Source organism: Lissotriton helveticus, chromosome 11, assembly GCF_964261635.1.
Source record: "Lissotriton helveticus chromosome 11, aLisHel1.1, whole genome shotgun sequence".
In the NCBI taxonomy this organism is placed as follows: domain Eukaryota; kingdom Metazoa; phylum Chordata; class Amphibia; order Caudata; family Salamandridae; genus Lissotriton; species Lissotriton helveticus.
In genome coordinates, this window is record NC_136072.1 from 369,733,538 (window position 1) to 369,760,668 (window position 27,131).

Genomic DNA, 27,131 nt, shown 5'->3' on the forward strand with positions numbered 1-27,131 from the left:
GAGGAACTGCTGTGAGTGCTGCCTTCCCCTGCAGTTCTACCTGGGAAAAGCGGAGCGCGTCGTGATCATCCGCCACGCGCTCTGAGAGGCCCGGGGCACTACCGTCCTTCCAAGCACCGTGACTGCCGCCTGCCAAGGCCCCAGAAGCACCGCAAAGACCAGCCTCGCTGGCCCAAGCACAGTGACTGTCGCCCAAACGAGCCATAGCTCGCACCGCGAGGAGAGACTTCGCCCTGCGCCTGCTTGCCCCTTTTTGAACTGTACCCGTGAAAGCGCCTGCCGCTGTCTGTGAGCGGCTGCAGCGCGTCGTGCAGTGAAGCCCGTCTCGTCCCCCTTGACGTGCCGTGCAGCTTCGCCCGCACCCAGTGTGTGCCCCCTCTTGACGGACCCCGAGGCGCTTTGCCCCACTGACCCGGCCCGCGCCGCAACGCCAACCTTTGAGCCCGAGCCGAGCCGTCGCTCTGATCAGCCCAGGAAGGAAGACACCGCGATGCGGGACGCCGAGCCGACGCCCGGCATTGCCGCCTCGACCCTCTTCGCATCTTCAAGGTACTGTTGTTGCCCCCGCAGTGCGAGCGTCCTGCCCTGTTCAGCTCGCACCGCCCTCTGACCTTTACAGCCCCGGGTGCCCCACAGAGTGAGACCCGAGCCGCGGTATGAGCTGCATCCACAGCGAGGCTCGCACCGCTCTGAGTCCCCTGGGCGCCTGATACGCTCGCGAAGCGTTTTTCACCTCTGGTACGAGTCGCACACTGCTGTACGACTCGTACGCCCTGGCAGACCCGGCTGTGCCGTACGCGTCACACGCGAGAAGCGTGAGCTTTGGCAGGCCGGGCCCGTAGTGCGAGCAGGAAGCGCAGAGGAACCAACGAACTGTTCCACAACGCCTGGGGCACCATCTACGACACGGAGGAGCCTGGTGAGGACCGGGCTACCTCCCTTTAAACTGTTTTTATTGCCTGCATTACCTTGAAAGGATTGGGAGAGGGTAACCCCTGTTGGAAGTTTAAGAACTATTTTGAAAAGCTGAACAAGAACTGTGGCAACCTGATTACAAGTAACTGGAACCATTTTGAACTACACAAAGCCTGTATTTGAAAGCCTGCTTGAAGTATATATATAAAGAGATATATTTTTACGAGAATACAGTCTAGTGTCATTGTGTGGTGGGTTGATGGTTATTGTGTGTGATACTGCAAATGTTTAACCTTATGCACTCCAGAGTTTAGCCTAGACTGCTTGCGCCGCACTACCTAGAGGGTGAGCAGGGGTTATTTCTGTCAGTAATCCTTTGCCCTGACTTAGAGGAGAGGGTCCCTGCTTGTCGCCAGTGCTGCACTGCGCCAACCAGAGACCCCCAAATCTAACATTGTTTCTATTTAATCCGTGTTTTTTTCATCTGTGACATTAAGATCCAGATTGAGTGTTTCCTGTTTGTTGACGATTTTCTATAATGTACTATTTTAGAGGTGATGCCCCACTTGTGTTTTCACTATCTGATAGAGATATCTAGTCGCAGATTCCTTATCTTGTGAATTCTCCCCAGGCGTCAGACTGGATCTGGAAAAATTTCTCAGCAGTACCTCTGAGCTCGGGGTAGGGGGGGGGGCAGGTGGGGGGTGCTGCATTGGTTCATACGATGTCGGCTCTGGATATGACGTCATGGAGTCCCCTCCGGCGAGCTGACCTACTGTGACAAACGTTTCTCGTCTGAAACAGTGTGCTAACATCCTATGCCCTCTGGGTTTAAGTCCTGTGGGTCCTGTGCTCGCCAGATGTCTGGTACGGACCCACATTCTCTCTGTATGTTGTGCTTGGGCACGTTTCACGACGCTGATGAGTGTGACGTCTGCCAGCGATCAAAGGCACTGCAGGAGCAGCGCATTAAACTTCTGAAGGTGCGTCGCGGTTTCGGCCATCTCCCGGTCCAGGGGTCGTTCCCATGAGTGCGACTCTTCATCTCATGGACAACAGCAGCGGTCCCATTCTCCGGCTACATCTCATGCTAAGTGTCGTCGTAAGAGATTGAAGTCCCTGGCCTTTCTGGCTCCTTTGGCTCGTGATGTGAATCGCGGATACTCTTCTACTTCCGCTCTGGCATCGCTTCTGCGCCTCCCAGCTAGTCCTGGAGCCAGGGTGACCTGGAACCAGATGCAGGAGTACTACAAGGCTCTCCATCTTGTCTTTGGGCCCTCGTCTCCCTCTGGAGAACCTGCGGGCCCCAAGGGAGATAGGTTTAGTAACTGTGTCATCACTGGCAGGTTTGCCCTGGGTGGCAGTTCCAGTCTCAAACAAAGAGGCACTGGTGCGCGGTATTTCGGCGCTTCCAATTTGGAGGCCAAGCAGATGTTGTCTTATGTAGGTTTCCGGCTAGTCGGGGAGGGCCAGACCTTTAGCATGCGCCCCTCCCCCCTTTCCCTTATTATTGCAATGATGTTATGTGTATTTTGTGGCATCAGTCACCAGATCAGTGTTTCTTCCCTGGTCTTCCGGTGCTGTTAGCTAGCAGCCAGTCTTGAGACCCTGCAAGGGGTCTTCCCCTACTGGCCAGCGAGGTTCTTTGAATTCGGCTTTTGTGTGAATCCCTTATCACGCACTTTCCTTTATCCTTATGTTAGATCGGCCACTTGAGCTCATTGCCCTTTCTTCTGTTCCTTGACTGTGGCTCAGGACTTGCTATCATGTCCTGTTATTGCATTGAAAACCTTGTTTCTTGGTTGCAGTTCCTTTGGCAGGCTCTTATCTCCCCTTGGGTTTCTATCACATATCAATGGTACGCAGTTTTTGCTCTACTCTCCTTTGGAGTTGTTTCCTTCCTCTCTCCGATTGTTGCCATGGCGACGTGTTTTCTTGAGGTTTTTTCCATATTACCTCATGCTCAATGTCTCCCTTCATTTTGTCGTTTTCCCTTGTTGGCTGTTTCCACCTTGTGGCTCTGATCAAGCACACCAGTGTTGGGCTATGCTACCTCTCTTGGCTAGAGATAGGATTGATGAACTTTGTGGGGACTTGTCACTAAGCTTTGGGATTCAATGGTGCTGCCTTGTGCCTTTGGTGGTACAGGCACCCCCAAAGCCAGGGGTTTAAATTCCTCTGATGTTGGGGAAATATATGGCATACTCCAGGTCTTTGACTGTCCTCACCACTGTGGACACTCAACAGGGTCGGGTATGGTTGGCATTCGATTGTGGAACAGCATAGATTTTCCTGTTTTCCTTCTGCCCCACTTCACGGGCATTGCATGATCTGTAATCCTTCCCCCACGGTCATTGCGTGACCTGTTATCCTGTGTTCTATATGCATACCTTGTTCCATGTTGCCCTTCTGATGGGGATTGCTTCCCTCATCTGTCTTGTGGGGTTTTTTCTCCTGGATATCCCGTTGGGTGATTCTGGTATACTCAGTAATACCTTCTTGTTGACCTCCTAGGTCTAGCTATTGGTACGCTCTTTTTGACAAGCGCACTCTTGTTTTTTCTCCTTGGGAAGTATGTGCCTGTGAGATTCTTCTAGTAGACAGTGTTGTCTAATGTTCTAGCCACTGCTCTGTTCTTGGAGGGGCATTTCTCCCCTATTCACTTTCTTTGGCTGGTACTCGGGGTGCTCTTGGCGTGCCTTGAGCTTTGCCATGTATTATCGGGCTGCAGCATGGGTATATTGCTATGACGGCGTTTAGTTTTTCATATATCCATTTATGCCCGTTGGATACATTTGGTTACGCAGGCCTTTCGGCCATGCGGTGTTCATCCCTTTCAGTCTCCTGTTTAAAAACAATAATAAAAGAGTGAGCGGAAAGAGTGAGAAGGACACAGGATCGAGTGTTCTCAATGATAGAACTCCTCTTCCTTGTTTGGTGTATGCTTTATTTTCTTGGGCCTTCCCCAGCTTGGGTTAAGGGGTTGTGTCTTGTGGCCCTTTTTTCTGTTTATCGAAGCAAGGCAGCAAGGCAGCAGCCTTATCTGTTCATTCGTACCCATTTTTGGTATACTTTGAGGTTCCCATAATGCATTTGGTCTGTTATCGGGTGATTTTGTGTAGGATTTCGCCTCTTTTTCCTTGGACTCATCTTTCCTCTCCAGGGTTATCTTTCCTCTTTTTTGGCCCCCGGTCTTTCTTTTCCACTTGGTGGTGGGAGACTTAATTCATTTTGTTGTGCTTGGATGGGTCCATTCGCACTTTTCCTAAAATCTTAGTTTGCCTTTCCACTTAGTGGTTTGCTTTGGCTCCTCCGATGGCCACATTCTTTCATCTAAGATAGATGCCATCTTCTGCTTAGTCGGTCTAGTGGCTCAGTCCTCTATTGTCTACTTTGCAAAGTCCTCTGCTCCTTCTAGGAGTCATGCACCCACGTTCCGATAGTGCCAATTAGCCTTTAGTTCAATTGGATCTGTGGTTATCTTCCTTTGAGTTGGGTTACAATGGGCGTCTGTACTTTGGTATCTCTATGCCTGAGGAAATATGTTCCTTACTTTTGGTGCATGTAACTTGCTTGTGCTTGTGCACCTTTAAAGAACGCTCTCTCTCTCATTCCCTTACCTTCTGCCACGGAGGTAGAGCGGATCTTTAATTCCTGTCAACCAGTCCTCCTGGACCTGTTGTGGGATTAGCAGACCCTTCTCCTAGAGACTATGGCTATGGTATCTAATTCACAAGTTAAGGAACCTGCGGTTAGATGTCTCTATCAGTAGAAGTAACAAGTTACTTACCTTCGGTAATGATGTACCTGGTTGAGACATAGTCATAGTCTAGCTGCAGATTCCTTAATGCCCCGCCCATCCTCCCCACTAGTGAATGGCCTTGAGGTCTATACTTCGTGTTTCCACTTCACTTGCTTCCTGATTGGCTGACCTTTGGCATGGAAATGGTCCTCCCTTTTTCCTTATTCTGCTTCTGTTGTGGTGGGGTTCTCAGATCTGCTTGTCTCGTCTCATTGACCTTATATGGAGTTTTATTCCACCCTTTCCTCTTGGTATATGGTCAAGGGATTTCCACCCTTTCCTCCTGGTATATGGTTAATGGAGTTGGAGGTGTTTTTCTTGTGTACTGTGTCATGCTCCTGTGCACAGTGTTCTACATGACTTGGGCTTCATTGACTTTTTGGCCTTTTCCTCCAGGGTCTTCTCTGGTATTATACCTTTTTTCCCTTTTTCGTTTGTTGTTGTAAAGATTTTTCCTCTTTTTTAGCACACTGTTTCCACAGACAGTTTCTATGTGCCTGCGCGTGCTGCGCTGAAAGTTTCACAGAAGAAGCTGACATAAGCGCGCCGGAGGTGACTTATATGGCTCCACTGATGTCCTATCCAGAGCCAATGTAGTACAGAGCCATGCGGTGCTGCACCCCCGTCGTGCAGAGGTGCTGCTGATAAAAAGTTTCCAGATTCAGTCTGACGACTGGGGAGAATTAACAAGTTAAGGAATCTGCGGCTATACTATATGTCTACCAGATACATCATTACCAAAGGTAAGTAACTTGTTCGTTTCTACACTAACATGGGCCAGAGGTCACTACAGTACATCCCTTCCTAATGCGTATGGCTGCAGAGCAATACATTTCTGACTAATAAAAATATTTATTTAGGGGCATGCAGTAGAAAGAAGGGACAAATGAATGAATGCATTAAAACACTCCGGATGTAAGCACCCTTGTTTTCAAACATAGAAAGATGTCTTCTTTGTGTGGCTTCCTTCTACCATGAAGTTCTGTCTGTTTTGCCCAGACTAATTCAGAATTGCAATCCATGCTTAGTACTCTGTAATGCACCTATCACCAGACCTTCTACAGTGCACACTGAAACCCATACACACATGAACACTATATCCAGTGTAATGTAATGTGGATATATCCACATATAGACGTAACTGTGTCTCATAGGTTATGTTTTAATATGTTCAGCCTAAATAAATGAGTTGGGTGAAATACATATGGCTCTATAATCCTAAAGTTTGGATTGTCTCTCCTTTTGCTTTTCACTCACAGGATTGCACTGAATTGAACAGATGGTGATTGGCAGAATGTCTACTTCTCACCAAGAGACTCATTAGACAACCTTGGCCCCAAGCCATACAGCTGGCAAAGCATTGCACCTCCATAGTACTTTCCTAGCAAGTTACATTCTCATTTACCCCAACAATATGCATTAGCCACAACTACTCACATCACCATGCACACAAGATGGTTCAAATAAAACAGTTGCCTCTGTATATCCTGGTTCAACAGCACATCCATATCCTCTCACCAACATATATATGAACCTTTCAGAAGAATGTATTCTCCACCAGCATACCCTGAAAACTACATCCAAGCCACATAATTGGCAAAAGGTCTTAACATCCACTAGAAGCCATGGCATTGGACAACAGTACACCAAAGCAGAATGGAATAAACAACAAGATTTTAGGTACACACATCAGTAAAAAAATACTGCACATAGATCAGTGACTCTGCCTACCTGGTCACCATTCAGCAGAATCCATAATAAGATGTTCATTAGTCCAGTGGTTCTCAATCTTTTGACTTCTTAGGTCCCCAATGAATCACTGTAGAAAGCAGGGGACTCCTACCTAAGCAATTTCCATGATTTGAAACTCAAGCCAAGACATCAAACACGGGTATACATCAAACAAATACACAACTTATGAACTATTTCTTGTAATTTGTATACAAACCAAAAATACAAAAAACAATTTAATGGGTAGATATGGAGCTTTTCAAAATGTGATTTTATTTCTAAACGACCGAGCAACATACTAGACTCCATCCTGTCACTTATTGTTTTTTGCTCCTATTGCATCCTCTCTTTCTGTAGGCGCATACAAGTATTTCAACTGAGACCCTCCAATAATCCTTACTCCTGTTTACTGCTTATCCGTTGGTCCCACAAATCAAGCTAAGGATACAACCTAAGCATTAGCCTCCAATTTCAAAAGCCTTCACATCTACAGAGTGATTTTAACATTTTTATTTCACAATTTGGTTTTCAATGTGTATATATTTTATTATTTTGCTATTCTTATTTAATGTTTTATACTGTCACAGACTCCTAAGTAGGTGTTGCAGACTCCCAGGGGTTGGTGGACCACTGCAAGAGTCTGATCAATCCCTCCAGCCTCTAGGGAAGATTCCTCAAACTGGAAAAGGCACCCAGATCCTAAAATAATTGTTGAACCATACACTTAATAGAAATCTGCTGTACAAATGCAAATATGTCACATACAATACCTCTCAAAGACATGTGCAAAGATTCTGATGAGCAAAATCCACATTTTCTTCTTGCCTGTGCATTGGATATCAGTTCTCAGCTTGGGCCAACAAGGCCAAATAATAGTTTTTTTTGCATCTGAATTTCCTGTCACTGCATCCCTTTTTAGGTGGTTTTGAAATATGAAAGTAAGTTTAAGAGGCATACTATGGTAACTCTGCTGCTAGTAGACCTACAAAGACCAGATCCCTCTGTATTGTTGATCCACACACAATTCATCCTATCTCGTCGGCATATACATCATTGTTATAGAGGGAAGATCATAAAAACTAATTTGATGGAATGCTCTTCAAGTATATGGGGATGTAGCTGGCAGGAAGGGGGGTTTGAGAAGCATCTGTTAGGGGACGGACTGCAGATGGCCCAAGACTAGCCGCACTTTTTCATTGCTGGTTATTGTGCTGCAATCTCCTTTAGAGGCTGTGATGGGTATTTCATCAGCTTAAAGAAAAGGGCTATAGAAATTTGAATGCAAAAGTCACTGTGCTGAGTTAAAATGTGTTGTGCTCTTGTTGCCTCCATTCTCATCCTTAGTGTGGAATTTGCAAATACCCAGTGTCTTCAGTTGAGCAGAGAATTGACAGAGAAGCAAGAAGAGCTGCGGCACATGGAGGAAAAGCATGGCGTGTGCAAATCAGAGAACAGAAAGGTGTGAACCGAGCCTTGCAGAAAAAAATAGTGGTGGGTCTGGGCAGGGGAAGATGAGATCACTCTAAAATGACAAAATTAAGATAGTTCAGCAGATTCATACACATCTCAAATAAAAAGGTCTGCATCGGACACTTCACAGGCTGACGTTCTAGTGGGAAAGATTCAGCGTTTCAGAACTGAATAAATGTTTACCATTGAGTCGCTCTTTAGGCATATAGACTGATGAATCAGCACTATATGATTGTTTTTAACTATAGGTATTTTTAAACAATATGATATGGAATAATGACAATTAAATTTACAATTGTGCTTTTATGGTTTTGTACATGATGAAAACCGAATAAAGCAACATTTTGATTTGATTTGATTTGAATCAGCACTGTGTGCATGGCTGATATTGCAGTAAAATATGTTGATGACTAGAGTTACAGTACTGAGTTATTCAACAGCAATAAGATGCTTACTCTACCTTCACAGGCCTTTTCCTTATTTTATGCAGTCTTTGCTATGTTTATAGCAACTATTATTCATTTGAAAGATACCCTCACTGTTTCTTACAATGGTCCTCAAAGAAGTTGTAATTGATAGCAGATTGAGAATGTCTAAGTCAATGAACATGCCAGAACCGTAGGAGTCACTTTTATACAATACCTCTACGTGCTTCCAAAATCCCCCAAATAATGATACCTTCCCTGCCTAAAACCGATGTATTTCTTTCTTCACAGCGAGTGAGTCCTCTTTGGGTAAAAATTGTGTCCTCTGTTCAGTTTCCAAAGTATTGTCTTGACCGTTCTTTCTTGGGTGTAATCTTGTTCCTCTTATTCAGTGATCTCCTAACTTCCTGCCTTAAACCATGTGTTGCCTGTTTTCATAGCTCAAAGAGCAACTCTCCCAGGCAGAGCAGAAGTTCAACAGTGCTCTAGGCGGGATGAAGAAAGAGATCACCCAGTTGACTAAGGAGCTGCACAAGCGGGACATAAGTATTGCCTCCGCAAGCTGTTCCACACTGAATGCAGAGCAGAAGGAGATGAAACTGTCAGAGAACACGGTGAAAATCTTTTTTCATATAAGCGGGATTTGATCTGCTGTCTGGGGTTTGTGATAATGACATATAAGGAGCATTATAGTCTTTCTTCGTGAAACTCTTTGAGATTCACACACTGTGCTTGATTGCGCAGAGGACCTAGCATTTGCACTCTTGAAATACAGGAATTGGCATAGGCCTGTTTTGAAGTACTCACTCTTACTACTCCAGTCAAACAGTGCCTTGCCTTGCACCTTACACATCATCTTCAGATTGTTTTTCCACCATTGAATGAGAAGCAGTGGTAGCTTCAGAAGTAAACATTATATGAAGCACACAAACATGTAAATCAATCTGATTCTCTGAGTGAATTTTTGAGAAGGCGATCAAGCAAGTTCATTCACAAGACAATTTGATGTGTGCACAAATTGCCTGTCATCACTAATTGAGATCAAGATAATGTTGGAACGGCAGCCAGTGTTGAATACTGGCACCAAGACCCGGTGCAGATACAAACCAGTTCCTTAGGATCCAACATACATCAAGCCAGATGTCATGATAGTTACCTTACCGAGAATAGGATCTGGAAACCCACACCAGAGGAAGAGATGATAACTTAGTAGAATCACTGATGTCCATGTCTTGACTCATTGCCCAGTCTATCTTCACTAGCTGAAAGTGACACATGCAGCACACAATTAGGATAGTTACCTTTCTCCTGGTCGTTATGAACACTATTTGTCGTGCTGTGCTTTCATGTGACAGTCTTATACATTATGTGTGCTTTATTCTTGGTTTGCTTCAGATGAGCTCATTAGATTAACACATTCATATTGTAGTGGTTTGTAAACTTAAAAGCCCAAAACAGGGTTTATAATGACATGGATTGAGGAGGTCACCCTAAACAAATGTGTCTATAGGTCTGGGGTCAAGATGGCCTGCTTGGCCATGATTGTCATAGTTCAGACTCAAAGTGCAGGCTTAGGTTATGAAAATGCCTCTTGACAGCATACACTTTTTTCGGTTTATGGGTGGAAACTAATTTAGAATAAATCAGCAAGGACACTGAAATATCAAAATCCCTGGGGATTGTCCAACAGAGAAGCTTTTTATAGTGAAACTACACCATTAGGCAGAAAAAGCTCTCAGGCAAAATTACCAGCCAAGATATAGCTATGATAAGTCCTTTGCAACAAGGTGCATCATCTCAAAAATGTCCTCAAGATGTGAAAGGCAATGACACCTGGGCCAGAAGAAGTCTTTACACAGGGAGTAGGAAATAGACAACCTGGAACAAGTGTTAGGAAAATGTCAACGGTTTCTCTTCTAAATGTGTTCGGAAATAGGACACGATTCATAGAAACTTTTCAAGGTATTTTATTATAATTAGAGAATTAATGGATGCCACATTAAGCTATCCTTTTATTGGAGTACCTCACACAGGAATTATGATCTACATGGAAATAAGCCAGATCTTCATTATTTCAAATACAATTGATATTCTTTTTGGAAGTAGTTAAATAAATCCTTCACAAAAAAATCACCCCTCCCTGTGAAATAAGGTTAATGCCACCACTATTGAAACCGATGCACAAATAAACATTGAAAAAATTGAAACTTACATGTCTATTCTTTAAACTTCTACATTATTAGGCAGAGTTAGTGAGCTACAGTATCATCAGTTAAAGCACAATTTGTATAAATACCCTACAGCCAGATGTAAGACGTGCAAAATAGCGCCTCGCAAATTGCGAGTTTTGTGCGGCTCGCAATTTGCAAGGCACTATTTTGGATGTACAACAGTGTGTATCACACTGTTTGCGATTCCCAATGAGGTCGCAAATTGAGAGGCTCGTGAATATTAATGAGCCTCTTGCAATTTGCAACCCCATTGGGAATGGCAGGCCCTCCTCAAGTATGGTAGCCTGCTGGGCTCAGCAGATCCCCATGTCTGGTACTGCTTTTAAATAAAGCAGTTTTTTTAATGCTGTCCGTTTTCCTTAAAGGAAAACTGGATGCATTCTAAAAAGAAAAAAATGAAACGTTTTTGTTTAATTTTTTTAAGGGCAGGTAGTGGTCCCTGGGACCACTCACTGCCTGCCCTTAAAAATATTTTCCCTACATTTGCAAAGGGGAAGGGGTCCCCTGGGGACCCCTTCACGTTTGCGAGTGCATTACCACCCTCTTAAAGAGGGTGATAATTTGCGACTGTTTTTCATGGGCTTGCGATCGCTATTAGGAAGGGAACGCCCCTTCTTAATAGCGAGTCGCAAAATCTATTTAGGGAGTCGCAAATAAATTGCGACTCGCTAAATAGGCTTTATACATGGTCCATATTGTTTTACATGTGAAAAACGGGTTAGCAAACCAGTTTGTGCATGCAAAAACGGTCGGACATCTGGCCCCTTGTGCCTTCTTAAAAGGAATTTCATCAACATCTTTACTCTTTCCTTTTTAAGCAGTTAAGTATCTCCTATGTTTACAGTCGCTCTACTTCGATGCTTTTTAAGCAGATGTGGTTCGCCCCCCCTCTTTGTATTGGCAGCAGGAGTTGGTTCCATGGTTGTCTTTCTTTCAAAGGGAGATGAAGATCACAAGAGAAGGCTAAACTCATTCTCTTTAAATTAGGTAGTAGCCCCTGTTTATTTGACTAATTTCAGACTTCTTGCGAGGAAGACAACCTTTTCTGTTAAAATATGTTCTTGTCAGTAGTTAATTTGACACTGGTATGAAAAGATCTCCCTCTTTCTAAATGATGAGGTTTTCTCCCAGGTTGTGTTGACTCCTTCAGAGACGGTCGGGCTCAAGAATAATCACCTATCTGAGATCCTGGAGAAGATGGAGACTGGTGCGGTTGGGGTAAGCAATTACTTTGAAATAAGAACGTAACAGGCTACAAGCCAAAAGTTAAGAGTTTTGTATTTTGTACTCGCTTTCATCTTCAAACTGTGACATTTTATCTTCTAATGCTTTCACTGTATTTCAGAGTGTTTCCCCTAGTATGTGTACTTGTTTTGCAGGTTCAAACCTAGTGACGACTGAAATCCCAAAAAGTGGGTGCTGATTTGGAATTATTATAAAAATACAGATGCGGTTCCACCTGTGAATAACAATTAAAGAGAACTGTAGCAACATTTTTGCCACATTTAGAATATAAAGGCCATTAGAATGGGGTTTGCTGATCGTTATATTTTCATCTTCTTCGTCTCGGTTGAAAGAGTCCGTAGATAGTATACATGCATGAAACTGTGCTTCCTGGCTCTCGGTAACCTCCTTAAACTGTTCACACATCTCATGTTAGATGTATTTGTGGAGCTATTCCTGTGTCATAAGAACTTAATTGATAGTCATTAATTTGAGAATAATTCCCAACTGCATGCCGTGACATTGGAACAATCCATTATAGCAATAATGCAGCCCATCAGGGCAGTGATTTTGCCAAACTAAGGAACTGACATGCCCACAATGCACCTTTCTGACCTTTCAACGTCCATGAAGAAGTTTGTCAACGAAACGCGTCGGCGAAAGTCAGTGTTTGTAATTAGCTCTGACCGCGCATGCCCGTACCATTAAAAGCTGTGGGGAAAAGCTACTTACTCTCATGTGCCGCTCTATTTGGACATTCCCTGCGGAGCTTGGCGCCGGTTGACAAATCTTCGCGAAATTCTCCAAGAAGATGGGGCGCTCCGCTCCTATCCTGAAAGTTTCGGGGTGATTCGTCAAGCGGTGGCCGAGAAAAAAGGGGGGTTCCAAAACATGTTTTCCCCATGCAATTTTCCATAGGAAAGGAATCTTTAAGCGCGGCTACAGCCTGAACTGCTGAACAGAATTACACCAAATTTGGCAAAAAGGTGGAGTTTGGTTCACAGATCACGCTTTTTGTTAAATGGTGTAAATCCGTGCAGTAGTTCCTGAGAAAATCAAAAGTAAACTCATTGATATATCTATGGACGAAGTAGGGGACGCGTATCCTCCGAGGATCATACGCGTACCCTTACGAGCACGAGCTGCATGCTAATTGGCTGTTAACTGTCTGTCAACACTCCAAACCAGGAAGTGTTGGCAGCCATCTTGTGTCTCGGTAGAAACGAGGCACAAGAAACCTAAAATAAAACCTCGCAAAACGCGAGAAGGGGGCAGGGTAGAAACGCCTGACCCCATAGGCCTGCTCCGGGGTCCCACAAGGACCACCAAGGCCCAAAAAAATTTATTTTTTTTTTTTAAATCGTGGGATGCGCGCATCCTGCCGATAACATTTTTTTTTGTTTTGTTTTTTAAACCTCCGGGGGGGCCAAATCCCGGGGGCAATGAATAAATGATATTGGGGGCCCAAAGGTGCCCCCCCGGGTACCACCACCCCCCTGGGGCTTTGCATAATTATGTAAGGGGGGGCCTGAAATTGGGTTCGGGGCTCTCAGGCCCCACCATCCCCGGGGACTGCCACCCCCGAGGCTACTTAAATTTAGGTAGGGGGGCTCGGAGGGCCCCCAGCTCCTCGGATCGCCACCCCCCCGGGGCTTGAAATTGTTGTGGGAGGGGGCCCCAGGTCCGGCTCCTGCAGTGTTTCGGGGTGCCCACCCCCGGGAAACTGCCGTTTGCAATGACATGGCGGGAGCCTCGCGGCTCCCGCCCTGTCATTGCAAACTGCTTTCCTATTTGGAAGAGAGAGCAGGAAACCTGCTCTCTCTTCCAAATAGGAAAGCAGATTGCTTTTCCACATGGGGAGCAGCATGTTAGCTGCTCCCCATGTGGAAAAGCAATTGCGGCTCCTGCAGGATATGGGAAGCCGGCTGGGACCATGGAGGCATTGGGGACCCCCCCACGGCCCCCAATGAGGAGGGCCAGTACCGGGGGTTGGGGTCCCCGGGGCAACTAGTGGCCCCCTCCACAAAAATTTTTTTTTTTTTTTAAATTGTAAACTGCCCCGGGGGATGGGTCCCCGGGGCCATAAGAGGCCACTGGAGGGGGGCAAGGAAGCTCCCCTCCAAAAGATATATATATTTTTTTTTAAAAGGCCATGTCCCGGGAAATGGGGTCCCCGGGGCCGAAAAAGGCCTCGGGAGGGGGGCCACACGGCCCCTTCCAAAAATGTTTAAAAACATTTGGGGGCAAGCCCTAGGGGACGGGGTCCCTAGGGCCAAAAAAAAGAAAAAAAAAAGAAGGGGGGCTACACAGCCCCCCTTCTTAAAAGTACATTTTTAAAAAACAGGATCGGGGAGGAGGCCACGCCCCCTCTTTGCACTTCTCTGCAAACGCGCCCCCTGGTGTGTTTGCAGAGGGGGAACTAATTCTCCTTGAATACTGGGGGTCCCTGGGGGCCAACTAGCCCACCAGGAATCTCCAGTATGCGCCAGGGGGCTGCGTTGCAGAGAGGTGTAATGAGGCCATGCCCCTTTTTACACCTCGCTGCAACGCAGCCCCCTGGTGCATACTGGAGGCTCCTGGTGGGCTAGTTGGCCCCCAGGGACCCCCAGTATGCAAGGGGACTTAATCCCCAACTTAGAACGCACAACGAGGTGCGTTTGCACAGCGGTGAAGGTAGGGGGCGGGGCTTTAGGTGATATGTGTGCAATCATGCCCTGTGGCGCGTTTTAAGTTGGGGAATTAATTCCTTTTCAATCCAGAGGTCCCCTAGGGGTCAACTAGCCCACCAGGTACCTCCAGTAAGCGCCACGGAGCTGCGTTGCCGAGTGTTGTAAAAAGGGGGCATGGCCTCTGAACATCTCTCTGCAATGCAACTCCCTGGCGCATACTGGAGGTACCTGGTGGGCTAGTTGGCCGACAGGGGACCTCAGATTGAAGAGGAATTAATTCCCCAACTTAAAATGCGCCACAGGGCGTGTTTGCACACATGTCACCTCAGGCCCCGCCCCCTTCCTTCACTATTGAGCAAAATATTCCTCTAAAATCAGCCGAACTACGAATTCCGATTTACTCACCTGTTATCACGAGAGACCTCAGTGCTGAGCCCAGTACGGACCCTGAAAAGTAAATCTAAGCGTACTTACCAGTAACTTGAATTGCCTTCCATGGGCTAACATTGACTGGTTTCACTTGGAAATTCTTCTAAGTGTGGAGTTTTGTAACTTTAAAATATTAATCTAAAATCATCCGAACAACGAATTCTGATTTACTCACCTGTTATCAGGAGAGAACCCAGTGCTGCATCTTTTAACCCAGCACTAACCCTGAAAAGTAATTCTAACCGTACTTAACAGTAACTTGTATTTCCTTCCATAAGAATCCATTGTCTGGTTTTCGCCAGAAAAGTTTCAAAGTATCTATTTTCACAAACTAAAAATATTCCTTAAAAATCGCCTGTATGACTTAAACACATTCTTTCAACTGTTTACAGGAGATGCACCAGTGCTAGATCCAGGATCCACCACTGAGTAAGAAAAAGTGACGATAGCACTACTTACCTGCTAAAGGAATTTCCTGCTGTAGGATAACATTGGTGATTCTATGTGAAAAAATGTCTGTCAACTTTTAAAATACAATAATATTCCTTAACAATCACTACTGTAACTAAAACACTTTTACTCAACCGTTTACAGGAGATGTCCAAGGACTGAATCTAGGATCCAGTCCTGTGGTTAGAAAAGTAATCCATTGAGTAACTAATTGCATTTAACTAGAAATTCACATTGAGGTTATTGTTGCATTGTGTTTGAAATTGTGTTGCCCATTGCAACAACTGTAACTACTGTACTTAAAAGTCTATTGCCTATTTGCAAAGTATTTAAACTAAAGTAATTCATTCTGAGAAAGTGTATTTTGTAATGTAATGTATAATGTAATTATAATGTAATTATAAAAATAAAATATCTAAAAATAAATAGTATAAAAAAATGTAGTAAATCAGTATCAAAAACAAAACAAATAACAACTAATACATTTAAAAATTGGCATTTACAAAACCTTGGAAATTCACTGAAAAAACCATAAGTTTCAGGCCTTATATAGTTAGGAATTAGCATTTAAACAACCTTAGAAATTCACTGAAAAAAACGTAGGTTTTAGGGGTGTCATAGTTAGCTGGACATTTCACTCGTACAAAACCATTGAAATTCCTCCGATATAGTTAGTTATACTCACTATATCTCTCGCGCCCGCAATCCACTGCTGATGATGTCACATATTACATCATTCATGACATGGTCAGTGACATCACTGATGACATCTCAACTGACATCATTGATGACATCACTGATGACATCATCCACGTGACAATCAGATAGACCTCATCATACACTAGTATAACCTTTCATCACTCACTGTAAAATACAGAGTACCATATTTGAATCCATTAACACACCAATACAAGTTTCTAAAAACCCACTCACTGATTCCTAGATCTATACACACATCTAATCACTTACCTACAGATTCACTCATACATGCAGTCAATGATCAATAGAACACTATCAAATATACTTATACACCTATATCGACATTACACACCAGCACACGTCCTATTCACTTATGAAGTCATCCTATTCACTTATGCAAACAATGGATCATACTTACATTTACTTAGCTATACACTTATACAAACACCACTTTATCTATTATACTTAGTGTGTTTTAAAATCACTATTACAAGTATACAGTTATCCATACAGTCACGCATACAATCACTGAGTCTTATGTATACTTATTTATAAACAACAACTGACACATACACTGCCTTTTATTTTTCTACTTTGTTGGACATGTACCATTGAGAGAGATATTTGCACATCACCACACCCATAAAGATATTCACTCACCCAAACAACTGTTATAACATGTAGTTTTAACTTCATATACCTACTGAATCAACTATTCACACATCTTTGGGCAGTCACACACCCCCCACCGAACAACACACACATTCACTCTCCCATACAAATACTCAGTTAACTAATCAATAACTAATATAGATTTTCAAATAGCTAGTAACCAACTGATTTTCAAATAGCTAGTAACCAACTGGCGAAGCAGTTTACTCAACAACTGACCAAGTTATACAGATGTTCACACAGTTTAGTCACTATCCAATATATTTAGTGAAACACTTTAAATTAGTCAAGTAAACAGTCAATCACACTGCTACTAAATGCTCCATCCAGATATTTATATTTATATATCCACTCATTCTTCAATGCAAATTGCTATATATATATAATACATATTTTAAAAACGAAGCAAACCACATTCACTGGATGATGTCATCAGTGATGTCATTTGAGATGTCATCAGTGATGTCACTGACCATGTCATGAATGATGTAATATGTGACATCATCAGCAGTGGATTGCGGGCGCGCGAGATATAGTGAGTACAACTAACTATATCGGAGGAATTTCAATGGTTTTGGACGAGTGAAATGTCTAACTAACTATAACACCCCTAAAACTTTTTTTTAGTGAATTTCTGAGGTTTTTTAAATGCTAACTCCTAACTATATCAGGCCTGAAACCTATGGTTTTTTCAGTGAATTCACTGAAAAAACCATAGGTTTCAGGCCTGATATAGTTAGGAGTTAGCATTTTAAAAACCTCAGAAATTCAATACATTCCTTCCCTCACCTTTTGTGTTTTTCATTTAGTGTATTTACCAACTTCTCTTTCCGTGAAGGAGTGTGAATTTTGTAAAAAGGTGTCTAGAAAGGATCTTGATGATAGGGTTGGAATTAGAATGGGAGGCAGATGATTAAAAAGAAAACTTTCGTGGAGAACCTCGGTACCCGCGCTAGAAGTGGGCATTTATATCCTACCATTCTTTGATCAATGTCATAAGACTAATATAATTTAACTCAATAATTTGCACTACAATTTCTGGATGTTCTTTGGTGATAACACTCAATCTCTCCATATGAAATATCCTTTGAATTTTAACAAGTTTTTACCATTGTTATTTTCCTAATTTGCTTCATAATACACAGTGTGTTCCATAGTTATCCAAGTATTAATTCGGAAGAGCTTTCAGTTACTTTGTGGTCCTTGAACAATGTTATGCAGTCCTTGGGCATTAGCTAATCTGCATTACTGAATGAGCGAGTCTAGCAAATTAGCAAAACCCAAGTGGGAGGAAAGGATGTGGATGAGATGGTTAGACGTTTTTCACAAAAAATGTGGTTCAGTGGTGCGTCATGATGCAGTATTCTTAAATATATGGATAAATTATGTCAGTTAAAAAAATGTGAGAGTTATCTAACAGAAACCATTAATAAATACGTTTTTTTTAACTAGGCATGCTCACAAAGCTAAAAAATAAATGCCTACTAGTTGTTTTCTCACCCTACTTCAAATTTTGCCTCCCTCCACATTCCCCAACGAAAAGGCCCTCATGAACCTCATTTTAATATTTGTTGACATTAAAAAGCAACTCATTTTTCCAAGATGCCTTTCATGTGCCTTGTGCTTTCATCCTTTATAGAACATGATCAAATGCAATCTGTTGGACCCCATTCTGGTGGTTCTCAGGGCAGACAGGAGTGACTGGGCCACATTCTGTTCTATGGTCCATCCTATATGGTTCTGCATACTGGGCCAACCACACCCCTATCACGCTTGACCCTCAAGGTATCAAGAACAATCATTTCAAGGCATCTATGGGAGCTTGTGTGAAGGGTAGAGATGTCCAAGGTGTGTCAGGAAGGTAATGTGGGAGTAGAGACCCAGAACTCAATCAACAAGCAAGTGTCCAATTCAGTGCTTTTCTTAAAAAGGAATGTGTAGCACTATAGGGAAGGTATTCTACAGGGGAAAAAAGGGGCTACTAATCTGACAAACAAACGCCTTTGATCTTTGCCTAGGTGCAGGCTGCTATGAGAAAAGGGAGCAGGTTTCCTCAGTTTGGTGACCCAAAGTCTATTCGCATGTTTTGAATAGACACTTCACTAAAGAAGGTTGTAATAATCTCAACAAAATTCCATCAAAATATTTCATTCAAGTTATCAGTCAATGTTTTGTTGAGGTATCTCCAATAGCGGGTGTGCAATTTTCAACAACATTGTGTGAGCAGTTGCAGGGGCCAATTCAGGGGATCCCACCTTCTCCCTCTGTGTCCGGCTGATGGACGCTGTAGGAGCAATAAAAAGGACACTCCAGTCAGACAGGTTTAGCCCTCGCAGCTTGGGGATTTCTTTCTCTAGTCCAGGTGCTGAGTTCAGCAAAGGCAAAGTCAGCACATGTTCTCTTGTCTTCCTCTATGGTGGTTACAGGCACAGACACTCTGGCAAATCATTCACAGTTGACCTATCCTGAGTGTGCACAGAGGCCGGTATGTCCTTTTTTTCTTTTTTGTTTAAATCTGTTTATTAACATTTAGTATTTTTGGTGACACAATTGCTTGCAGTACAGTAATATGAATATCGTTTTAGTTACATTGAGCAGTTATTCACTAAGCAAAACAACCATAAGCGGTAAATTATGGGTTTTTGATCAGTGGACCGTGAAGAATGTGCCATTTATGGCCTTGAGCAATTACAAAGCAACAGTGGCACTCAGGCCATCTCTCCATAGATCAGTATTTCCATAGTTATTGTCCAGTTGTTATTACACTACAAAGTCAAATATATGCAAGAGGACGGGAGATCCTCATGCACTCTTAAGCCACTGCCAAGCCACAATCCCACAGCTGCCCACTTCTCCAAGGCCACTTCTCTCTCCAGATTCAGCCTCTGGCTTTTTTTTTAGGCTGACTGCTCCTGCAGGGCAAGCTCTCCTTTACTGTGTGAATACTTGAAGTAATTCCGCCGCACCCCTATCTGTGGAAGACTAGCTATGAGTGAAACCAGCCCTGGATCCCAGCTGTTCTCTGTGGAGTACCCCTGGCCTTGGTCAGTGAAGTGACTAGGAACTGGAGCAATGTGGACAAATTTGGGTCCCACGTTTAGGCACAGTTACCAGACAGGGAAAGTTGACCCACTAGCTCAAGTCCAGGCATTGGTTTGGCGCAGTTCCTTATTGTATTTTATTTTTTGACTGCATTGCATACACATCAGGTAATGAGGTTGACTCCAAGTAGTAGTAGTACCATGTGCGCAGTAAGTTTAAAGCTCTGCACCTGATTGTCATCATCCTTTCCTGGTTAGGCCACTCAAGGAGTAGGCAAAATGACCAGGCCCTGCTGTGGTTTGTTAAAAGTTGTTCTTTGATACCTTCTCTAATATCATTGGCCTTTCATTGCACTTACACAAACTGCTAAATCTGTATGAACATAAAACTGATTAAAAAAGCATTACGTTCAAGGCATGTGGGCTGCTGAATTCATATCTATAGCATAGATCGCCGCCTAGTGTTGGGTCAGGATGATTGCACGTTGTTGTCCTGGAAGAGTCTTCGAAGTATCACAAGATAGTTGGCTCCTCCCCTGGACTACAGTGCGCATTGGCATCGACTCCATCCCCAGGTTGTTTTTTTCCGCCATTAGGTTCGGATGCATATTTGATCACTCAAGATCGGAATCGATAGAAACTTTTCTTTAGGCCCGAAGGCCTTTCCTATATCGACGGTATTGTTTGCGTTTGGTGCCCAGCTCTGTTCCGGCTTAGTTCCTGAGTCGGACATCCGGAGGACCCGCCTGGATCTTCGGTGCTTGAGGCCTAGTCAACGCAGCCAGACTTCGACGAATCATCATGGAACGGAGCCCGTTCAAGAGATGCCCCATGTGCAACTCGAAGTATCCCCACATCGATGTCCGCCCAGTGTGCAACAAGTGCCTGTCGCCGGATCACGATGAAGCCAACTGTATGGCTTGTTCCCGTTTTCGCTCCAAGAAGACAATTCGACTTCGGCGCGTGGCGCGCCAGGAGGCCCAGCTGACGGCCCCTGCCCCGGTGAACATTTTTGAGGGTGAAGAAGCAGACGAGCAAGAAGGTCGGGAGCCGATTTCAACTCCAGCGGCGGAGATCGACTCCAACTACGACGCAGACGTAGAAATTCTCGATACAGAAGACGTCGTCGACGAGGTAGGAGACGACAATGAGGCCTATGGGGCCACGGAAGATAGCTCAGGGGAAGAGCTATGCCCCGTTCGAACAATCACTAAGGCTCAGGTCGAGGGATCGCCACATGGCCTTACCCAAGATCTTGCACCTGGATCCACGGTCTCGCCTACGGGCCCGGCTACGGACCCTCCTACGGAGCCGCCATTGGTGAAATCGAAACCGAAAGTGGAAGCTTCGGTCTCGACGAAACCGAAAGTGATGGAGACGCCGTCGACACAGAAGACGCCTGTCGCTTTGGTCACCTCCACGTCTTCGGACATGTCGGGCCAGCCGAAGAAGGTTGTCGATCCGGTGAAGTCGCTCAAGAGCGTCGAACCGAAGTCGCTCAAGGGAGTTGAGCCGAAGACTGGGGCACCAAAAAAGGTTGTCAAGGCCGCCGACCCGAAACCGTCGGTGCCAAAGGCCGTCGACACAACCAAAGGACTTGAAGCTCCAAAAACTGTCGACACAGCACGTCGCCCGGCCCAGGCCGAAAGTGATGTCGCACTAGAGTCTGCACATGCTGGTGGATCGAGAACACCTGTCGGGTCGACGAAACCGTCCGCATCCTTCACAAAGCAGGTATCGGACTCGTTGCAACGCATCAGGAACAAGGCTTCCGTGGTCGATCCGAAGGTCACTTCCACCCCGAAGCCCGCTGCCAAACCGCCAAAGTCGACGGCGCCGATCCAGTTCACGCTGCCGCCAAAAGTGGCGCCGAAGGCGTTCGCGCCCAAGACGGTCGACGAGGCGCCCAAGAAGGTGTCCACGGGACCGAAGCCAACACCTGCAGTTGTAGGCACAAAACATCGACAACCCCTGATGGAGGAGCAGTCAGAGCAATTTATCGACGCCGACACCGGCAAACCTTCCATCTACAAGCGAAAGATCACGCCGGCACAGCCTATGGAGTCCTACACAATTCCTTTGAAGAGGAAAAAGGCTTCTACGGATTCCCCGGTTCTAATTGAACCTATTTACCCACAGCCTCAGGACACTGCTCCAACCTCACCCACTTACTCTGATGTGGAGGCTGGGGAAGGGGAGGATGAAGAGTACAACTTCCCTGCTGACACTGATCCTGAGGATCACCATGACTCATGGGCAGATGCTGGGGACCCAGGGGATCCGCAAACTGCCCCGGACACTCAAGTAGATACTGTTAAAACCTTGCCTACTGAGGATTCTGCGGCATTTAATGCTCTAATTGAGAGGGCAGCTAAAAATCACGACGTCCAGCTGCATGCTGACCCTGTTGAAGTGGATTTTCTGTTTGATACCTTTTCCACATCTGAAAAGACTGTCAAGACTCTGCCAATGCTGAAGGGGGTTTTGAAACATGCTGCGGACATTTTTAAAGAACCCACACGTGCCAGGGTCATAAACCCCAGAATTGAAAAAAAGTATCGGCCGGCACCTGGCGACCCTACCTACATCAAGGGCCAGTTGCCGTTGGACTCTCTAGTTGTTTCTAATGCCCGGAAGAGGGCAAATTCACAAACTACTGGTGGTGCTCCTCCCCCTGACAAGGAATCTAAAGTGCTAGAAGCATCAGGGAAGAGGGTGGCGGCTCAAGCGGCCAATATCTGGCGTATTTCAAACACTCAGGCCCTCTTGGCCAGATATGACAGGGCACACTATGATACACTTGAGACCCTGTTACAACACTTGCCCGATGAGTATAAAGAGGCAGCGGAGATGCTCATTCAGGAAGGGAAGCTCATCTCAAATGCTTCTATTAAATGTGCACTGGACGCAGTGGACACCGCGGCCAGGGCCGTTAACACAAGTGTTATGTTGAGGCGTCAGGCCTGGCTCAGAATCTCCGGGTTCAAACCAGAGATACAAACCACCATCCTCAATCAGCCTGTAAACCCTGATCACTTATTTGGACCTGAGGTGGATACCACCTTGGAAAAAATAAAGAAAGACACCGAGACTGCGAAGTCCATGGGGGCTCTCCAGTCCCAGCAGTTCAGGGGTAGTACTTTTCGTCGCTCAAGCAATAGAGGTGTTTCCAGAGGCCAGATGTCCCAGCAAACGCAGTACACCAAAGGTGGTGCACAAACCTCTTACAACAAGCGGAGTAGAGGCGGCTATCACGGCAACAGCACCAAGGGCAGAGGTCGTGGAAACAACAACTCCCGGTCCTCCGCCACCAACAAACAGTGACGCCTTTTCACTGCCCCCCGACCATACCACACCTGTCGGGGGGAGACTCCAACAGTTCCTGCCAGTCTGGAAATCCTTCACCACAGACAGGTGGGTCAGAAAACTTATACAGTACGGTTATTGTCTGGAGTTAACGTCCACTCCACCCAACATCCCACCAAGGCACCGTCCTATGTCAACAGAGCATTTGCACTTATTGCAGCAAGAGGTGCTCGTCATGCTGCAAAAAGGGGCAATCGAGCTTGTGCCAGTGGAGCAACAGGGCTCAGGAGTATACTCCCTGTACTTCTTGATCCCAAAGAAGGACGGGTCCCTGCGACCCATTCTGGACCTCAGGCCCCTGAACCAGTACATTCTCTCAGAACACTTTCATATGCTCACGCTGCAGCAGGTTCTTCCGTTGCTCAATCAAGGGGATTTCCTCGCAACATTAGATCTAAAAGATGCATATTTTCACATTCCACTACATCCGTCACACAGAAAATACCTCAGATTCACCATTCAGAATCAGCATTACCAATTCAAGGTCCTCCCTTTCGGAGTGACCACAGCGCCCAGGGTGTTCACAAAATGCCTGGCGACGGTGGCAGCGCACCTCAGGAGACAAAACGTTCTCGTCTACCCTTATCTGGATGACTGGCTTGTCCAAGCAAAGTCAGCCCAGCAGTGCGCTGCCAACATGTCCCACACCATTCACCTTCTTCACGATCTGGGTTTCTCGCTAAATTATCCAAAGTCGCACCTTCAGCCAGCCCATGTGCGGCAGTATCTGGGCGCGACAATAGATACTCTGGCAGCCACAGCTCAGCCAAATTCTGTGAGGATCAACAGCATTCAGTCGCTGATCCAGAAGTTCAGACCGCAACACTCGCTTCCAGCACGAGTGTTCATGCAGTTGATAGGCATGATGGCCTCCTGCATCTTCATAGTCCCGCATGCGAGACTACATATGCGTCCGCTTCAAGAGTGCTTGGCACGTCAGTGGAATCAGGCTCACGGACAGTTGAAGGACCTAGTGTTGGTGACTGGTCGGGCATACACCTCTCTGCATTGGTGGAATCCACACAACCTTTGCAAGGGCCGACCGTTCCAAGAGCCTGTTCCACAGATCGTCCTAACGACGGACGCTTCTCTACAGGGTTGGGGAGCTCATGTGCTCCACTACACTGTGCAGGGACTATGAACAGCACAGCAAAGGAAGATGCACATCAACCACTTAGAGCTGATGGCAATCTTCCTGGCGCTGAAGGCATTCAAGGTACATCTGTGCAACAAAGTCGTGTTGATCCGGACGGACAACATGACAGCCATGTACCACATTCAAAAGCAGGGAGGTACACACTCTCCACAGTTGTCTCATCTGGCTCAGAGCATGTGGAAGTGGGCCATTCAGAGGAACATCTTCCTCAAGGCGGAACACCTCCCAGGCAAGGACAATCAGATGGCGGATCTGCTCAGCAGGTACAGCCACCAGATGCACGAGTGGGAGATACATCCGTCAGTGCTCCACCCGTACTTCCAGCAGTGGGGTCATCCACAGATAGACCTGTTCGCCACAAGGGAAAACACCAAATGCCAAAGCTTTGCCGCAAGGTTCCCGCACCCACAGTCGCAGGGCAATGCGATATGGATGAACTGGTCAGGCAAATTTGCGTACGCTTTTCCCCCAACACCTCTACTACCGCTGGTGGCACGAAAGCTAAAGCAACACTCGATGACGCTCATCCTGGTTGCTCCAACGTGGGCCCGCCAACCATGGTACACCACGTTTCTAGAACTTTCCGTGGTACCGCATCAAAGACTGCACCTCACACCCAGACTTTTGACGCAGAGCCATGGCGACATTCAGCACCCAGATCCGCAACAGCTCAACCTGGCGATCTGGCTCCTGAGGTCTTAGAGTTTGGCTACCTCAACTTGCCTCCTGACTGCATGGATATCATACGGGAGGCAAGAAAACCCACCACCAGAGCATGCTACGCAGCAAAATGGAAGCGGTTTGTCATTTATTGCGTGGAACACAACATTGACCCGCTTGACGCGTCCACGCACAACATCATTTGTTATTTGTTGCATCTTTACAAATGTAATCCGGCATATGCTTCCATTCAGATACATTTATCCGCCATTGCAGCTTATCTCCAAAACCGGCAGCATCTCTCCCTTTTCGAGTACCTGCCATTAAAGCTTTTCTAGAAGGGCTCAAGCGTGTCATTCCTCCCAGGACCCCTCCTGCTCCTGAGTGGAATCTTAATGCCCACACCACGTCTTCAACAAGGCCGACTCCACCATCGCACCCCAACTCCGGAACATCAATAACGCCTCCTTCAACACCGCCACCTTCCCGGAGAGCTGAAAGCATGCCGAGCTCAGTGCCCTCCTGAAGAAACCCACAGCGGACCCCACCGACCTCAAAAACGTCCGCCCCATCTCGCTCCTCCCTTTTCCTACCAAAGTCATCGAGAAGATCGTCAACAGACAGCTGACCGCCTTCCTCGAGACGAACGGATCCCTCGACCCCTCGCAGTCCGGCTTCAGAGCCAACCACAGCACCGAGACCGCCCTCATCGCAGCCACCGACGACATCCGGACCCTGCTCGACAAGGGGGAAACAGTGGCCCTCATCCTCCTGGACCTCTCCGCTGCGTTCGACACGGTCTGCCACCGCTCCCTAGTCCAGCGCCTCAGCAACATCGGTATCCAAGAGAAGGCACTGGAGTGGATCATCTCGTTCCTCGCCGGAAGAACACAAAGAGTCCGCCTCCCCCCGTTTTGCTCCGAGGCCACCGAAGTCATCTGCGGAGTACCGCAAGGATCTTCACTCAGCCCCACCCTCTTCAACATCTACATGAAACCTCTCGCAGCCATCGCACGCCAGCACAACCTCAACATCATCTCTTACGCCGACGACACCCAGCTGATCCTCTCCCTCACCAGAGACCCCGACACCGCCAGAACCTGCCTACACGAAGGGATGAAAGACGTCGCCGAGTGGATGAAGGACAGCCGCCTGAAACTGAACTCGGACAAGACGGAAGTCCTCATCCTGGGATCTTCGCCCTCCGCCTGGGACGACTCCTGGTGGCCCCAGCCCTGGGCACCGCACCCAAGCCAACCGACCACGCACGCAACCTGGGCTTCATCCTGGACTCCTCCCTCTCGATGACCAGACAAGTCAACGCCGTCTCCTCATCGTGCTTCAACACCCTGCGCATGCTTCGCAAGATCTTCCGCTGGATTCCGACCGAGACCAGGAAGACTGTCACCCAGGCACTCGTCACCAGCCGACTGGACTACGGAAACACCCTCTACGCCGGAACCACAGCCAAGCTGCAGAAAAGACTCCAGCGCATCCAGAACGCCTCCGCCCGACTCATCCTGGATGTCCCCCGACGCAGCCACATCTCCAGCCACCTGAGGAACCTGCACTGGCTCCCCGTCGACAAGAGGATCACGTTCCGGCTCCTGACCCACGCACACAAGTCTCTCCACGACCTGGGCCCCAAATACCTCAACGACCGCCTGACCTTCTACACGCCCACCCGCCAGCTACGGTCCACCAGCCTCGCCCTCGCAGCCGTACCACGCATCCGAAGAGCCACCGCCGGAGGAAGATCCTTCTCTTACCTGGCTGCCAAGACTTGGAACTCTCTCCCCATCCACCTTCGGCTGACCCAGGACCATCTCGCCTTCAGGAAACAACTCAAGACCTGGCTGTTCGAGCAGTAACATACCCCCTCCCCCCAAGCGCCTTGAGACCCTCCCGGGTGAGTAGTGCGCTATACAAATGGCTTGATTGATTGATTGATTACTCACCCGACTGATGGGTCCACCTTTTGAGCCTCTTCACTCGTGCGAGTTTCAATTCCTAACATGGAAAGTAGCTTTCCTAATAGCCATTACGTCACTGCGACGTGTTAGTGAGCTCCAGGCGCTCACGGTACAAGAACCTTTCATACAGATTCACTCCAACCGGGTAGTGCTGCGCACTAACCCTAAATTTCTTCCTAAGGTGGTTTCACAGTTCCATGTCAATCAAACTATTGAAC

At 46.4% G+C, this 27,131-nt stretch overlaps 1 protein-coding gene across 2 annotated transcripts in view; it reads left to right on the forward strand.

Moving 5' to 3' along the window:
- Positions 1–27,131, forward strand: part of CEP63 (centrosomal protein 63) — a 408,460-nt gene that overhangs the window by 238,055 nt on the left and 143,274 nt on the right. For both annotated transcript variants that reach the window (XM_078665801.1, XM_078665802.1), the window contains 3 exons: positions 7,793–7,907; positions 8,784–8,957; positions 11,706–11,792. In XM_078665801.1, the coding sequence (XP_078521927.1) occupies positions 7,793–7,907; positions 8,784–8,957; positions 11,706–11,792 (376 nt within the window). The remainder of the gene's footprint in view (positions 1–7,792; positions 7,908–8,783; positions 8,958–11,705; positions 11,793–27,131) is intronic.